Source organism: Lepidochelys kempii, chromosome 23 (genome assembly GCF_965140265.1).
Source record: "Lepidochelys kempii isolate rLepKem1 chromosome 23, rLepKem1.hap2, whole genome shotgun sequence".
NCBI classification, from domain to species: Eukaryota; Metazoa; Chordata; order Testudines; family Cheloniidae; genus Lepidochelys; species Lepidochelys kempii.
Window position 1 is genome coordinate 1,420,355 of NC_133278.1, and position 15,022 is coordinate 1,435,376.

The 15,022-nt window shown below is 60.0% G+C and overlaps 1 protein-coding gene across 3 annotated transcripts in view; it reads left to right on the top strand.

Annotated features, from left to right (window-relative positions):
- Positions 1 to 15,022, top strand: part of SIPA1L3 (signal induced proliferation associated 1 like 3) — a 112,215-nt gene that overhangs the window by 83,677 nt on the left and 13,516 nt on the right. For 2 of the 3 annotated variants that reach the window (XM_073322302.1, XM_073322304.1), the window contains exons 9-16: positions 465 to 1,041; positions 2,189 to 2,463; positions 5,005 to 5,256; positions 6,392 to 6,544; positions 8,089 to 8,216; positions 10,930 to 11,082; positions 11,935 to 12,053; positions 13,186 to 13,598. In XM_073322302.1, coding sequence (XP_073178403.1) covers positions 465 to 1,041; positions 2,189 to 2,463; positions 5,005 to 5,256; positions 6,392 to 6,544; positions 8,089 to 8,216; positions 10,930 to 11,082; positions 11,935 to 12,053; positions 13,186 to 13,598 — 2,070 coding nt within the window. The remainder of the gene's footprint in view (positions 1 to 464; positions 1,042 to 2,188; positions 2,464 to 5,004; positions 5,257 to 6,391; positions 6,545 to 8,088; positions 8,217 to 10,929; positions 11,083 to 11,934; positions 12,054 to 13,185; positions 13,599 to 15,022) is intronic. The other variant, XM_073322303.1, reaches the window with a different exon arrangement.

Genomic DNA, 15,022 nt, shown 5'->3' on the forward strand with positions numbered 1-15,022 from the left:
GTGCTGGGGGAAGGATGCCTGTTCGCACTGGCGAGGCTCTGACCCGAGGTCTCAGGCTATGTTGGCACTGTGTGGGAGCGAACATGACTGAATGCTCCAGGCAGTCACTGGGTGGGGGACGTGTGGGTGGCTTGAGTTAATGTTTCTCCTGCCGTTCTGCTCTGGGAACAGAGGCTTTCTGATTCCAGCTCTGTGAATCGCTCGAAGAAGACTGGGGCTACGGGACCTGGTGCCTTACTTGGCACCAGGCTACGGGACCTGGTGCCTTACTTCAGGGGCCTGAGTTTCAGCTGGGGTTGAGCACCTGCCCTCCGAAAGGCGCCTTCCTTCGGGCGCACAGAAACCCCTAGCCAGTTTTGCACAGCTAGCCCTATCCAGGAAGACACATGATGTGTCCTGAAGCTGCTGCGCTAGCGGGAGACAGCTCTTCTAAGTGGTTTTTCTCCTCCCCTTCGTTTCCTAAGCGTGGCTGTGACCAGATCCAAAGATGCTCCCCCCTTCGGCCCCCCCATCCCCAGCGGCGTCACCTTCTGCAAGTCTGACATCTTTAGAGACTTCTTACTGGCCAAGGTGATCAATGCTGAGAATGCCGCGCACAAGTCTGACAAGTTCCACACCATGGCGACGCGCACCAGGCAGGAGTACCTGAAGGACCTGGCAGAGAACTGCGTCACTAATACGCCCATCGACTCCACGGGGAAATTCAACTTGATCTCCCTGACTTCCAAGAAGAAAGAGAAGATGAAGGCGCGTGTGGGGGCGGAGCAGTACAGTAGCGGGGCCATCGCCTGGCGCGTCTCAGCCCAGGACTTTGCTCAGGGGGTGGAGATCGAGTGCATCTTGGCCATCTCCAACGAGTTCATCGTCCTGCTGGACCTCGCCACCAAGGAGGTGGTGTTCAACTGCTTCTGCAGGGATGTGATCGGCTGGACTCCTGATCCCAGCACCCTCCGGATCTTCTACGGCAGAGGGGACCATGTCTCCATCCAGGCCGCGGACAGCAGCCCTGAGGACATCAAGGAGATAGTGCAGCGACTCAAGGTAGGAGCAAAGCTGGCTGGTGCATTAGTGTCACGCCCGGGGGCCCCATTGCGCAGAGAGCCTCCACTCTTAATAGATGAGACCGATGAAGGGGGTGAGAGGGGAGGTAGGCTGTCCAAGTTGACACACACCAGATCAGTGGCACAGCTGGGGAGAGAACCCAGGAGTCCTGGCTCCCAGCCCCCCTGCTCTAACCCACCAGCTCCCACTCGCCTCCTAGAGCCAGGGATGGAACCCAGCCGTCCCGGCTGCCTGCTAATCAAACTGCCTCCTCAGTGGTGTGGGCAGAATGTTTCCAGCTGCCAGTGGGTGTGATGGGGTCACACATGGGCCCAAGTCGCTGCAGGATTCCCAGTGACTGTCTCGGGCTCCTGTCTCCTCGTTTGTATTCATTCGCCCACTGTGTGCAGACCCCGTTTCCTGGGCAGTGAGCAGCAGCTGATCCAGGCACAGTCAGCCCAGGGTCAGGCCATCTGCCTGGGACTTCATCTCCATGGGCCCGATTCCTCTCTCCAAGATCTTGGGGTGCAAGGGGGAGCCCAGCAGGCCCCCTGCTGGCAGGCAGAGGTGAAATGAACAGGAGCCCAGCATAGGGGAGCGCCCTGTGCACAGAATGCCGGCCGCGAGCGCTACAGGACATGGGTTTGCACACGCCGTGTTAGAGGGGCTGCCCACAACCAGCTGATCTCCATGGAGCAGCCAGCAGCAAAGTGGCTGCCTGGTTCCCAGGGGTGCTAGCTGTTAGCTCTCTGTTGAGTCTGGGGACTGGGAGGAAGGTAAAGGGCAGCATTCAGTGAAAACCACCAGTGCAAATGCACGCGTATTGTGGCAGAGGAGCATGAGCAGGGTGCAGAGCCTGTCCGTGAAACCTGGACCTCCACGCTGGGCACGCGGTCAGACTGCCCCATGGCGCTCGGCTCGAGAGGGTGGCAGCATCCGAGCAGGTTCCCTGCTGTGCCAAGCCAAGCACGAGCCCCTGAGCTCTTGTGAGCAGCGTCGGGGGGCAGCGGGGTGAAGCCGGCACCAAAGGAGAGGCTGAGGCTGCAGGCTAGTTTGGCAGGCAGCTTTGGCTGAAACAGGCTGCCCCAGTGGGGGCCATTTGCTGGTCTGGTGATGCTGGGATTGCTGCTCCGTGTGCCCTCCGCAGGTCATGACCTTGGGCTGCGAGACAGTCGACATGACCCTCCGGAGGAACGGACTGGGCCAGCTCGGCTTCCACGTGAAGTATGACGGGACGGTGGCCGAGGTGGAGGACTACGGGTTTGCGTGGCAGGCGGGGCTCCGGCAGGGCAGCCGGCTGGTGGAGATCTGTAAAGTTGCCGTGGTGACGCTGTCCCACGACCAGATGATCGACTTGTTGCGGACCTCGGTCACGGTGAAAGTGGTCATCGTCCCGCCCCACGAGGACGGCGTCCCTCGCAGGTACTGTGCCCTGCAGCGTTGCCAGCGCTGTTCCCCGGGGGGCTGTCACGCGTTTCCCGCCAGGCCTTAGTGCTACCGAAGTGCAGCGCCGGGGGCCCTGCTGTGCAAGGCGCCGTGGCACATGGCGTTCAGGCTCGCCTCGCTTCCCCGGGCCCTCCGCTCCGCCGCGGCAGGGGGGAGCTGAGCTGCTGATAGCTTCCATTAAAAAGGAAGGTATACTGATGGGAGTGCAAACAGCGGGGCCCAAAGCCATCCGGCTCCGCCCCTGGGGCAACGGCTGGCAGGACACTGGGCCAGGGGAAGATGGGGCCATGAGCCTGGCTAACCCCTGACGCGTGAGAGCCAACTGGCCTTGGCTGGCAAGGCCAGGACGGTCTGTGCTGTAGTCGCTCAGCACGACAAGCTGAGTTACTGGGGGGGGCTTGCTCAGAGTTCTCTGGCTTTGATAGGGTTAAGTTGGGCCCATTTATGAACAGATTTGCATGTGGCCCCTGCAGCTTTCTCTGTGCTTTGACTTCTAAGCCACGCCTGCTCTGCGGCATTGCAGGGCAAGTTCAGACAGTGATAAACTTGTAGGCATCGTCTCCTCCCAAATCAAAACCCAAACCCGGCCGTGGACCGAGCTCTGCTCGTGAGTGGTGGCTGCTGGAGTGGTCGCGTGTTGCAGGGATGGGAGCGTGTTTTCTGCTCGGGAGCCAGACGGCCGATGTCTTAGAGCAGGGAGCAGGTACCGTAATGGCCACAGCTAAGGGGAGTTGTGCTAAGTTGTCGTCTTGCGTGTGAAGTTAGTTCCTGCGCTAGGAGGGAGGAGCGAGAGGCTGGCTCTTGCGCTGACTTGCCAGCCCAGGGCTGTGCAATGACCTCACTGTGTGGCAGGCCCCAGTTAGCAGCAGGGCTGAGAAACCGTTTCATAGCATCAGGGCTTATTTCTCAGTCGGTCTCTGGATTGCAGCTAAACTGCCCCGGGAGATGGACAGCATGGAGCACCCTCCTGCCCTTCCTGTGCCTTGGCTGGGTGGGTGGGATGAGGCTCTTAGGGCTGGTTCACGCTGGGCAGGCAGACGTGCTAAGGACAGCAGCACGGGCTCTCAAGCCCATCCAAACCCCCCGGCTCCACACGTCCGCACTGCTGTTTAGCGCCTCCCAGGAGAGAGTCCCAGCGTAGCATACATGGAGAGCGGGCGTGGCCCTGCCGTGCTCACCTGAGTGTCAACCCCTGGGCTTCCTCGGGGCGCGGGTGCAGCACTCGTTTCTGCTAGTGCTGAGAGGGATGTTGCCCAGCAAGCCGAGGGGTCCAACTAAAGTGCAGTGGAATTTGCCATCCGCCAAGGTGCCCACTCTCGCTCCTGGCCATTGGTTACTTACTTTGGCAGGGATCGTCTGTAACCTCGGCTTTTAACGGCAGCAGCAGAATTAGGACCGTTGGGCTTTACAGTTGGATTCCTCCAGACCTGTTGCCATTTCCCGTCGGCCCAACTCTTCCCATGGCGGGTGCGAAGTCCGTAGACCAACAGCCCCGTCAGTGGGAAGGGCGGTTGCTGCTCACATCTGAAAATCAAGCCAGGTGTCCAGGAGCCTAAACATGGCTCTTGTTGCCTGTCAGTAGGCAGCCAATCCCCAAGCCGTTGTCCTTCAGGGCTTCCCCCCATGGCTGTTTTGAACAAAAAGCTCCCAGTAACGCTAAGAAATCTGGAGAACTCTCTTGCTCCAGCTCATTTCCCTGCCCCAAACCGAACCGAGGAGGTTTGCGCTGGCGAGGCCGGGCGGTGCCGCTGTCTCGCTGCCCATAATGAAATGAAGCAATGAGGGGGCCAGTGCAGGCTCCCTTCCACCAGGCTGAGCCGTTGCCAGCTGCTGAGGGCCCCGCACCTGCCTCTGGCAGCCTGCGGCTGTGGCCTAGCTAGTGCCGGGGCAGGAATTGCTCCAGACACGGTTTTTCCCCTTTGCAGCAAATGGGATGTGCAGGAGGGTTTCGAAGCAGAGCTGTGGGGTAGTGCAGCATCTCTGTTAGCAGAGTAACCTGGTGCAGCGAGACGATGAACCACGGAGGCCAGGGCCGCCAGCACTGAGACGGCTGTAAATCGGCCTCAGCAGGGTTCCAGCCTGGGGGCGTTTGGTGCCTTTCCCGCGCACAGAGGGAGCTGTGGGTGGGTGGGAGGAGCGCAGCACGCTCCCCTCCAAGGGCCACGGGGGACCCTGGCCTGAGAAGCCCCCAGCGGGCAGGGTTTTGTCCGTCCGTCTTTAGGCTCCTGCGTCCTGGTTTCCCCCACAAGAGGCTAAGTAGGTCACCTCCTCCGTTCCAGCTGCCTGTGCGTCGCCCTGGCAAGCAGCAGGGAGATGCTGCTGCTGGCATGGTGCTGTGCGGTTAAACGCAGTGCTGAGCTGGGGAAGGCAGCACAACCTCCAAGGAGCAGCGCCTCTTCCCTCTGCGGCTGCATGGGCGGCCCCTCGGCAGGGGAAGAGGCGGCATTAGCTGCCCGCCCGGGCTCACATGCAGAGAGTCTCGCGTGCCCGCAGCAACGAGCGCTGTTTGCTTTTCAGGGGATGGGCCGAGTCCTTCGAAATGAGCAGCATGGAGCACAAGGCAGAGCTGGAGAGCGTGCCCACGGGGCACCGCCCGCCCTACCGCAGCAACTCGGCATGGCAGTGGAGCGGCCCTGCCTCGCACAACTCCTCGCAGGCAGCCAAATGGGCAGACCCCCCACCCCTCAGCCATGCCCAGTCCCTCACGAGGCCCCCCAAACAGGCCTCTGTCGTCCCGTACCGCGAGCCACAGCCCTTGCCCAGCAAGAGGTAAGGCAGGGGTGGGGCTGAGGTGCAGGGGCCGAGGGGCAGTCCGTGGGGTGACCTGTGGGTGGGGCCTGAGTGGTGCAGCGCACGAGTGAGTGCGAGCCGTGTGCACGAGCCTGACGCTGAGGTCAGTACGTGAGGCTTTCGGAAATGGCTCGTGTGTACAACTGAGCACTGTGGTGTCCCCCAGCTGTGTGGCCTTGACTGAGGTTCACCCTCCTGCCTGGGCCAGGGTCCTGCGGTGGGTGGAACAGGCTGTGAAAATGGGGCCTAGCAGACGGCACACCCAATTTACTGTAAACATTGCCACAGATAGTGGAAATCTGCCTCTTCCAAGCTGGTTACCCCAGGGTGTGGGGGGCTCCTGTTTGAACGGCCCTTTCGTACCTTCCTGAACACTGGGATTCCAGCTTTTGGGGGCAGATTGAACCAGCAGCCTTTGATCTCGCTCCCTGTTGAGAGCCTGGTCTGCAGTCCCCAGCCTGCGTTAGCCGCGCCCAGCCAGTGGTGGTCCAGGCTGCTCAAGACAATCGGCCTTTTGCATTCCAACTCCCTTCCGGCAAGGGAGGGGCTGGTCAGTACGAACTCCTGAGAACCCTAGCAACATTGCGCCAGCCCTTTAATGCACGTCAGGGCCTCCCTTTGCATTAGTGTCTCCTTCTCTCCAGCTGAGAACGGGAAGCAGAAAGGGTGAATGTGGTGAGACGGGGTGGCTAGCAGCACAGGGAGGGGCTGAGCTGGGACAGCCCCAGCAGTAGCTTCCAGTGCAACTCCGTGTCACTTGCCAGGGACTCTTGCATGCAGTGATGTATTACGGCTGGGGGGAAGTGTCCCCTGCCATTCACCAAGGAGTGAACGTGTACGCACCTGTGCAGATGCACGTCCCGGTGACCGCTCTCCGCACTGTCCATGTTCTCCAGCTCCACTGGCCGTCACACTCGCTCACTACGTGCCTTGCTCTTCTTCTTTTGGGCCCGAGTCTTGGTACTTTCTGGGGCTCTCCAGCTGGTTGCTGCAGGAGGAAGTGCACAGAGCTGGGCTGGGTTTCTGGGGGATTTCTGGCTCGGGATGTTTGAATCTTTAGGGCAGACCAAGCACTGAAAGCCTTTCTTTCTCTGTGTGCGTCTCTTTGAACCAGGCCGGTTAGCTTCCCTGAGACGCCACATGCCTCCACCGCCTCCTCCCCAGCAGGGGCAGAGAGAGCCCAGCCCTATCGGCAGCCGTCAGGCAGCTTCTCAACTCCAGGCTCAGGAGGAACCGCTTACACCCGCTATAAGCCATCCCCAGAAAGGTAGGCTAAGGAACAGGGGAAAGGTGCTAACCTCTCCACCCCGCTGCGCGAGTCTGATAGCCCGTCTGCTGCCGGCAAGCCTGGAGCGATGTCGGGGGGAGTGCCCATTTCACTGTGTCCCGTATTGCACAGAGGGGATCTTCCATTGCCAGCAATTAACACATCCACCCTCCCCCTCGTGAGAAGATGCTCTGAGCCCTGGCCAGAACGGCGTACGCCGGGCCAAGGGAGCCGGGAAGTGGCAACTCTGCTTCACCAGGAGGGGGGCGACGCGTCATTCTCACGGCCAGTTACTGCAGCTTTTACTCTGCCCTGGCTCAGCAGAACTCCTCCCCATTGACAATCCAGGGTCCTGTCCAGTGCTGGGTGAGCAGGAGTCCACTCGGCACGCTGTAGTCCAGCAGCTGGGACAGGAGCCACGTACGGTGCCAATCCCCTTTCTGTAGAATATTGAGCATATGGGAAGATGGGAGCAGCAGCCGCAGAGGTGACTGTCATGCACTGGCCTGTTACAGGAGTTACTCTTCCTTTCTGGGCTGATCCCATCCCTCTGCCCGCCTGGTGAGCCCCATCAGCCTTTACCTGAGCTCTGAAACCAGAGCTGAGTGCCCCTGCATCTGGCGAAGAGCAGTGTGTGTTTATAATGGGGTCTGGCCAGCTGCTTTCACCTGCACAGAGCACGGCCACAGGACGTGCAGGGATCCACTCACCAGCCACCTCACTGGTAGCATTCGCTTGGGGGAGCTGTGCTCAGTAGCCATGATCCAGCTGGGGAAACGCCCTGGACACCCCCCAACTGAGATCAGAGCCCCATCAGGCCAGGCACTGCACAGACACCCCCTGACAGAGAACAGAGGGGCCCCGTCGGGCTGGGCGATGCACGACACATAGTGAGACCCAGCTCCTGCCCCAGAGAGCTTCCAGTGGGAACAGCCACGTTCTGGGGCCAGTGAGGGAAATGGAGCCGTCGAGCGCCGGCTGAGCAGACTGCTAATGAACCGGCTCCAGTGCGGGAGCCCCCGCAGCACGTGACTCCCGGGGCGTGGGCATGTGGTGGAGAAAGGCCCAGCTGTACCCTGCTCCTCAGAGAGCTCTGGGGGGTCTCTCCCCAGCAACGAGCCGTTCTCTGTCCCCGGCATTGTGGTTTGTGTTTGCTCAGATAGGGTCTTCGGCTGTCCGTTGCCTGACGCGTACCGCGCTGGCTTATTCCTGCACACAGCCCCCAGGCAATGTCGGATTTACTGTAGCCCTGGTGAGTTCGGATGGCTGCTCTCCTAGCCTGCAGTTCCAGGCTCCGTGCTGTGTCCCTCCGGCTCGTCCATTATTTTAGGGGGTCTGCCTGGTGCCTGTGTTCAGCGGCAAGACTTCACAAGGCTTCTCATTGCACATTCTGCCTCTTACTCGGCTCACAGCTTTTCCCCTTCCCCCTCCCCCGCCCGAGCCTGAATCCTGGCTTTTAAAAAACCTGCTAATGAGAACACAGGATTATTTTAGCAGCCTGAGTTTGCCGGCTTCATCTGTCACACCTCCCGTTCCCTTCGCAGATATGCAGCCTCTCAACGTCCTTTGCTGCCGTTGGAACAGCACTATAGCCCCGAAGTGACCTCGAGTGGCGATTCCTCATCCGGAGGGCTCCCCAGTCAGGAGAGCACCATGGAGAGACACAAGCCGGGTAAGGCTCCCTCACACCGGCGCAGTTACCGGTGCACTCGCCTTGGGGTTTGAAGCATTTGAACACAGCAAATGCAAAACGACTTGGGCACGTAGGCTCCATTATGATTCCCCGAGGGTTTTCCTTGCTTTCAAGCCGGAGTGGAGCCTGTGGCATGATGCAGTCTCTGCAGCAGCTGTGTCTTCTCTTGATTTGGGAGCTAAACTCCCCAGCCACCTCTTTGCTCTATGCACCCTAGACTGACGTGTTGAACCCTGCCCAGCTGGTGCGGGGGCTAGGGAGGTGGCCCTGCCTCCTGTGCCACTGGCTGTCCCTGCTCGGTCTGGGGCAGGCTGGCAGCCCCACCGCTGAGGGTCAGGGTGGGCGTGGTGGGGGGGAAGGGGTCGTTAGGGTTGAGGCAGATGGGGGGAGGGGAAACTGAGACACAGAATTGCCCATGGTCATGTGGCAAGACAGTGGCAGAACTGGGAATAGAACCCAGGTCTCCAGACTCCCAGGCCGGTGCTGTGTCCACTCTGCTGTCCTGACAAATCTTTACTGAGCTCCTGGCCTTGGTAATAGCCTGCAGCGGTGAGTCCCACGGATCAGGTCTGTCATCAGCTCTGCAGGAGGGTTCCATGCCTTTCTCCTCTCCACTCTCAGTTGGCTGTTTTCGAGAGGGGGAGAAATCAATGAATAGAAACGTGCTGAAAAGCAGACTCTGGATTTCTCCTGGCGTTTCTCTGCTGATCTGGCCCCAGCCCTTCAATGGGTCAGTGATTGCAAGTTTGCTTTTGTTCCGCCAGCCACGTGGGAGACTATTTATTTATATGTCCAGCAGGCTCTGACGGGGTTGCTCTGAGGTGAGAGCCCCGCAGGTGGGGCGTTGATACAAGAGCCTTCAGAAGCTAACCAGGCTGATCCTGTCTCCCAGCACCCGCTGTGGGAGCTGCACGCCTGCGGACTCTGGGAGCGGCTGCCTCACGATGTCAGAAACTCAAAGCTATTAGAGACGGGATGTTAAAATTCCCAGCTGGTGTGCTTTGGGGGCTGGCTTTGTCCAGCCCCATCTTCCCTAGAAGAGCCTCAGTGCGCTGTCTCTCGCTCTGCTGGGCTGCTCAGCCAGCCAGGTTACTGAAGCCGGGCTAGCGGCCTGATGTATTCATCCCAAGGATCAGAGGAGTTACAGGTGTGATAAACTCTCTCGTGTCCGACGTTAGAACAGTGCTGAAAAGGTTCAGCGGGGGAGGGTTCCTCGGGTGTCTGGCAAACACCCAGAAGCATTTATTCTAAAGCTGAAAGTTTATTGCTCAAACACAAAGATCCCAAGAAATTAAAACGAGCATTTAGAGTGAAACCGAACTGGAGTTATACCAGACAAACTTCAGCAAAACCTATTTAAGCCTCTCTCCTTTTGGGGCAAAATATTGGCATCTCCTCTTTTCATTACCAACCTTGCATTGGTGCAGAGGGGAGAGGTGATTTTACTCAGTGCTGAAGTATGTGAAGGGTATTCGCTGCTCTTGTTTGTAACAGACAGACCCGATGTGGAGGAGGGGACGGATAGCAAAGGGGGGAAAGGCAGCTTTGGGTGATGTCTCTGGGACACTGGACTGCTGGTCAGTTACGAATGGATGCTTTGGCTGGCAGGTCCTCCTGGGCAGCTGGTGCTTGGACCCCGGTTCCCATTCTGCTCAGGGACATCGTCCTCGGGCAGGGCAGTGGCCATCTCATCTGGCTGTGCTGAGGCTGTCCAGCTGGTTTCAGGCTTTGATTAGAAGCTGAGAGAGTGAGAGACAGGACAGGAGGAAAGAAATGGAGGGGAAGAGCGTAACACAGCAGGGACGGGAAACGAAAGAGGCTCGGCTCTGGTGGCAATGAGCTGTCCCCACCATGGGCTGAGGTGAAGCACACAGCTCCTTTAACGGGAGTGAGGCCTGCTGGCCACCCTCTCGTGATGGAAACCCTTCAGTCTGCTCTGCTCCCTCAGCCTGCTGAGATTCTCAGTCTCTTTTTAAGAACCCCTGAAAGGGGAAAATCCAGTGGCATAGTTCGTCCCTCGTTATTCCAGCCAACCATTAGGCCTAATATCCCACGCACCAATTTTGGTGCATTAATTTCTGGCTCCACATGGTCTGTTTTTAGAAGCGTGATGTTAACCCAGTCCATGAGTCACTCGTGCTGGTGGTGATTTGGACTGGCTCAGCCTCTGTCGGGTTTTCTTGCCCTTGTTCATAACATTTGTTACTGAAACCAACTTGACCTATTTTCCATCGTTCATTCCCCAGCAGGCCAAAAGTTCGAGGTATTGGGATCTCTTGTGAACTTTCACATGCTTCTTACAGTTGAGCTCCCAATGAATGTGTAGGCCCAGTTACCACCAGCGGTCAGGGCCTCTGTTGTGCCGGGCGCTGCCTCACACGGCGGGAGGAGAACAGAGGCCCATAGAGGCAGTTTCCCCAAGGCAGGTCATGGGCTGAGCTGGGAGTAGAGACCAGGTGTCCTGTCTGCCTGGCGCACCTTGGTCCTCCCCAGAGTCAGACACCCAGAACCCACTGGATCCAGCCAGACTCAGCAGCTGCTCTGGCTGGCAGGAAAGCTGCCCCCGAGGGACTGGAGCTGTTAAAGTTCTCCAGGTCCCTGTCATTAACAGGGGATTAGAACTGGATTGGTTCCCACTTTGGTGAATGGTTTACCCCTTGCTGAACCATCCTTTGCTTGCTTCTCTTTGCAGCGGTATCCGGGGAGGCACTGGGCTGGCACTTGGCGTGCCTCAGGCTTGCTGGGGACAGGTGGTTTGGGGACCAGGTGGAGGTGCCCATCTCTGCCTTGTGTACAGTGGGCCCCTTTGAGGTGTCTCAGATTGGCCAGTCAGCCCTGAGTCAAGGTATGCCTCAATCTCTCTGGGGCACATTTTCCAAGCGCCTAGGTGACTTAGGCTCCTCCATGCCTGTTTTGGAAATGGGACTTAGGTGGGTAAGTCACCTGGGTACTATGAAAATGTTCCCCACTCTGTGTCTCTGCTCTTCCTGCCCTCAGGTGGTGAGCCAATGAGCAGGTTAATGTTCGTGAGGCTGGGGGGTTGCAGGAACAGGGCCCTAGCCCCACTCAGCATGAAGGGGTGGCCGAGACAAGCCCTTAGAACAGACACCGGGGACCAGCTGCACACAGCTGGTCTGTATCAGCGACGGGAGAGCAAGCGGGGAGATTTCCTTTGGTGGGATCATGAGCAAAGCAAACTCCCTCTGACCAGCTAGGGCAGCACAGCTGTGTGGGACCAGCTTGGCGTGTCCGCCAGCAGGCTCTGCCGCGGCCCTGGCGGACTCACCCCTTGGGAGGGGCCCCTCCAGCGGTATGGCTTAGGGTGCGGCTCGGCGGGGATTTCTCTGGAAATCCCTGTGTGCGGGCGGGAGGTGCTCTTCCTTCTGGGAGAGGCCAGTGCTGCGTTAATGGGGGCTGGGCTGGGCAAGGGAGGAGCAGTGTCCTGTCCCCTAGTGGCTCCCGTCGCAGGGGCCGATGTTCTAGCCGTGGCTAATTACCAGCTCCCTAAAGCTGCCCCCTCCCTGCCCTGTGCTGTCGTTTAGCGGCACTGCACTCCGGTTACAGGCTGGCGCCTTCTGCCCCAGAGGAGGCTGCCGGTGCGGTCTGACATGCCGCAGGCCGGTGGTGGGTGCCCTGGGATCCACGGGGCCTGCTGTGCATGTCGTTCCTGATGTGGCGTGGTGGTGGATTGTTGCAGAACCCCTGTGGCACGTGCCGGTGCAGTCCCGGCTCCCTGCTGCGACGGGGAGCAGCATGACCAAGCGGCCCAGCAGACAGGAGCTGGCAGGAAAGGATTCTCCCAACCGGCCTTCCAAAGTGAGTGGAGCTTCTCCCTGAATCCGGCCCCAGGCTACTCACTGCATTCTCCGGGTGCGAGTGTCCTGCCTGGGTCACGTGGGCTGCAGCACATGGTGCCTGGGAGCTGTTACAGCAGGCAGGCCCCTCTGCCCTGCTCCTGCCCCAGCCCCAGCGAGCCACAGGGATGTCCTGGCTCTCCCCTGGTGAGAAGCAGCCAGCTCGGCTCGTAGGGTTTCTCTCGTGCAGAGGCCTAGTGAAAAGGTCTGGGCCTGGGGGGGGCGACCGTGCCGGGGCAGATACCCCAGGGAAGCTGAGCCCCGCATCAGCGTCTGCCCCCAGTTGAAGGGGAGCTGAGTCTAGGAGCTGTTGTTCTGGGGGTGGGGGCCAGGCAGGAAACGCTGCCCCGGATTGTGTGGTCAGCATGGTTCCCAGCACTGTGTGCTTTAGGAAGGGCCGGGCTATATCCTGAGAGCAACACCCACCTGAGCGAATCTCCAGGAGCGTTCGGAGCCAGTTAGACCCATCTGTCAGCAGGAGAGGCTGCTGCAGCCACCGCGGCTGAGCAATGGAGCCGCTCGGCGTCTGTCCCCGCTCTGCAGGGCTGCACAAGAGCCTCTGCTGCGTTGCATCCCCAACGCAGGCCGGCCTCCCTTGGGCTGTCTCCACAGCGGCTGTAGCGTAGTCTGGGCATGGCTGTCGTCTAACCCGCCGGGCACAGCGATCCTGCTGCGGGTGATGCTTCTGAATGCCCCAGCCCATCAGAACCGGGGCTGCCAGTACGCCCTGCCCGGCCTGCCTGGGGGCGCTGTGCCGTCCCCATGATCTCCCCAGTGAGCGCACCGCTGCCTAGTCTGTGGGCAAGGGAACTCAGATGTGGGCCCAGCCCCGGCGCTCTGACTGACCCGCCGGACTGCACCCGCCTTCCCCAGACCCAGCAATCTGAGCATCTCAGAAAGAAGCCCCTCAAAGGGTCCCAGCCCTGCCGAGGTACCGGGAGCCCTCCGGAGGCGTGAGGTTCAATCCCCACAGCTCTCCCCAGGGGGTCCCTGGCTGGAGAAGGCGGGACAGGGCTCAGACCCCCAGTGGTGGGCGTGCGGCAGGAGTCCCGCTGGCCGTTCTCCGGTGACCCGCGGCGGGGCTGTCTTTGCAGGGCGAGGCTCAGTACTCCAGCCACTCCAGCAGCAACACGCTGTCCAGCAACGCCTCCAGCAGCCACAGTGATGAGCGCTGGTTTGACGCGCCCGACCCTGCCGAGGGGGAGCCAGACCCCGTCTCCAAGGGGGCCTCCAGCGACAGCGGCGTTGACACCATGCTCTACCCCAAGCCCCCCCGCCTGGGGCCACAGAGAGACCAGCTGCCCAAAGCCCTGCCGGGCTCTGCCCGCTACGCCAGCCTGCACGAGACGGGGGGGCGGCCCGGGAGCAAGAGGCGGGAGCCTTCTCCTGCTGTCAGCGTGGGCAGCCAGAGCCGGGGCCACTGGCCTAAGATGTACGCAGCAGGGGCCAGTGTGGCCGGGCCTGCCGCAGCCCCCGACCATGGCAGTGAGCTCTTCAAGCAGCCAAGGTAACCTGGCCTGTGCAGCGCAGAGTGCTTGGTGGGGGATGGGTGGGAAGCAGGGGGAACCCCCCACCACCACCTGTGATGGGAAGGCTCCAGGGTCTGCTTGAGCTCTTGCTGGGAGGCTGACAGAGGAGGAAAGTGGGGAAGAGCTAGTCTCCTGGCCAGCCACTTCCTCCCTCCGCCACTGCTTGGAGCTGGGCAGTGTCTCCGGTCATGGGCTGTGCCAGTCTGGGTGAGAGACACTGGCCGGGGAGGTCTGAGTACACAGCAAAATACCCAGGAACCCCCGAGAGGTAGGTGGGGGAAAGGCTGAGGCCTTGCGTAAACATAGCTCAGATCTGGTGGGTCAGGTCCCCCTTTGCTGTCCCCTGCAAAGACGCTGCTTTCGTGCAGAGTCTGCAGACGGGGGATCTGTGTCCTCCGGTCATCGCAGCGTCTGTATCTGCAGCACTCTCCATGGCCCAGCTTGGGGGAGGCATTACATCTGGCAGCCGTGAACAGCCAGCGGAGCTCCCCCCTGCTGTGGAGCTGGAGGGCAAAGCTCCAAACAGGTTCCTGGCCAGTGTCCTCCAGGTAACAGCCAGCACAGCTGAGCCCTCCTGCTGCTCAGTATGCAGCACCTGGCAGTGGAACGGAAGCCCAGGTAGCTTTTGAAGGCGTTAGGTCTGTGCTGGAGAAATACAATCCCCAGCTGGGGTAAATCGGCCCTAACTCCGACAAAGCCAGCGGGCCAAGCCGATTTGCTCCCCTGGAACCTGAATGTTCTGGTGCTGGGATGGGCCTGGACGAATCGTCTCTTGGGAGAGGCAGGGAAGGGCGTTCACAGAAAGCCTCTTCCCCTCCAGGATGTGAAATGCCCGTTAGTGAATGTGACGAAGTGGGACTGTTCTTAATGTATTCTCTGTATATTGTGGGGATGCCTCAGTTTCCCTAGGCAGTTCTTAAGTATCTAGGTGGTGGGGTAAGAGTATATGATCGTTGCAGAGCCCTAGAGGGTAGGTGTGTGCAGGGGTCTGGACACAGAGAATGGCTGACACCCTGTTTCCTGGCAACTGATGGCCTGGGCCCTTCCCCCCCTGCAAGGTGAGAGCTAAAGGGTTGGAGAACAAAGGAATCCGGTGACCTCCTGGCCCGGGGACAGGGACAAAGCCCAGAGGAGGAGGGGCTGGAGGGAGTTTCAGTTGGGGGCTGGCTGGGACATGGAGTGAAGTGCAGACCTGGTTGTCTGGCTCACTGCCCCCGAAAATGGACCAGGCTGAGGGGTCCTATTCTCTGTACCTATAAGCTCTGTTTTAGACCATGTTCCTGTCATCTAATAAACCTCTGTTTTACTGGCTGGCTGAGAGTCCCGTCTGACTGCGGAGTTGGGGAGCAGGACCCTCTGGCTTCCTCAGGATCATGCCTGGGCGGACTCGCTGTGGGAGGCA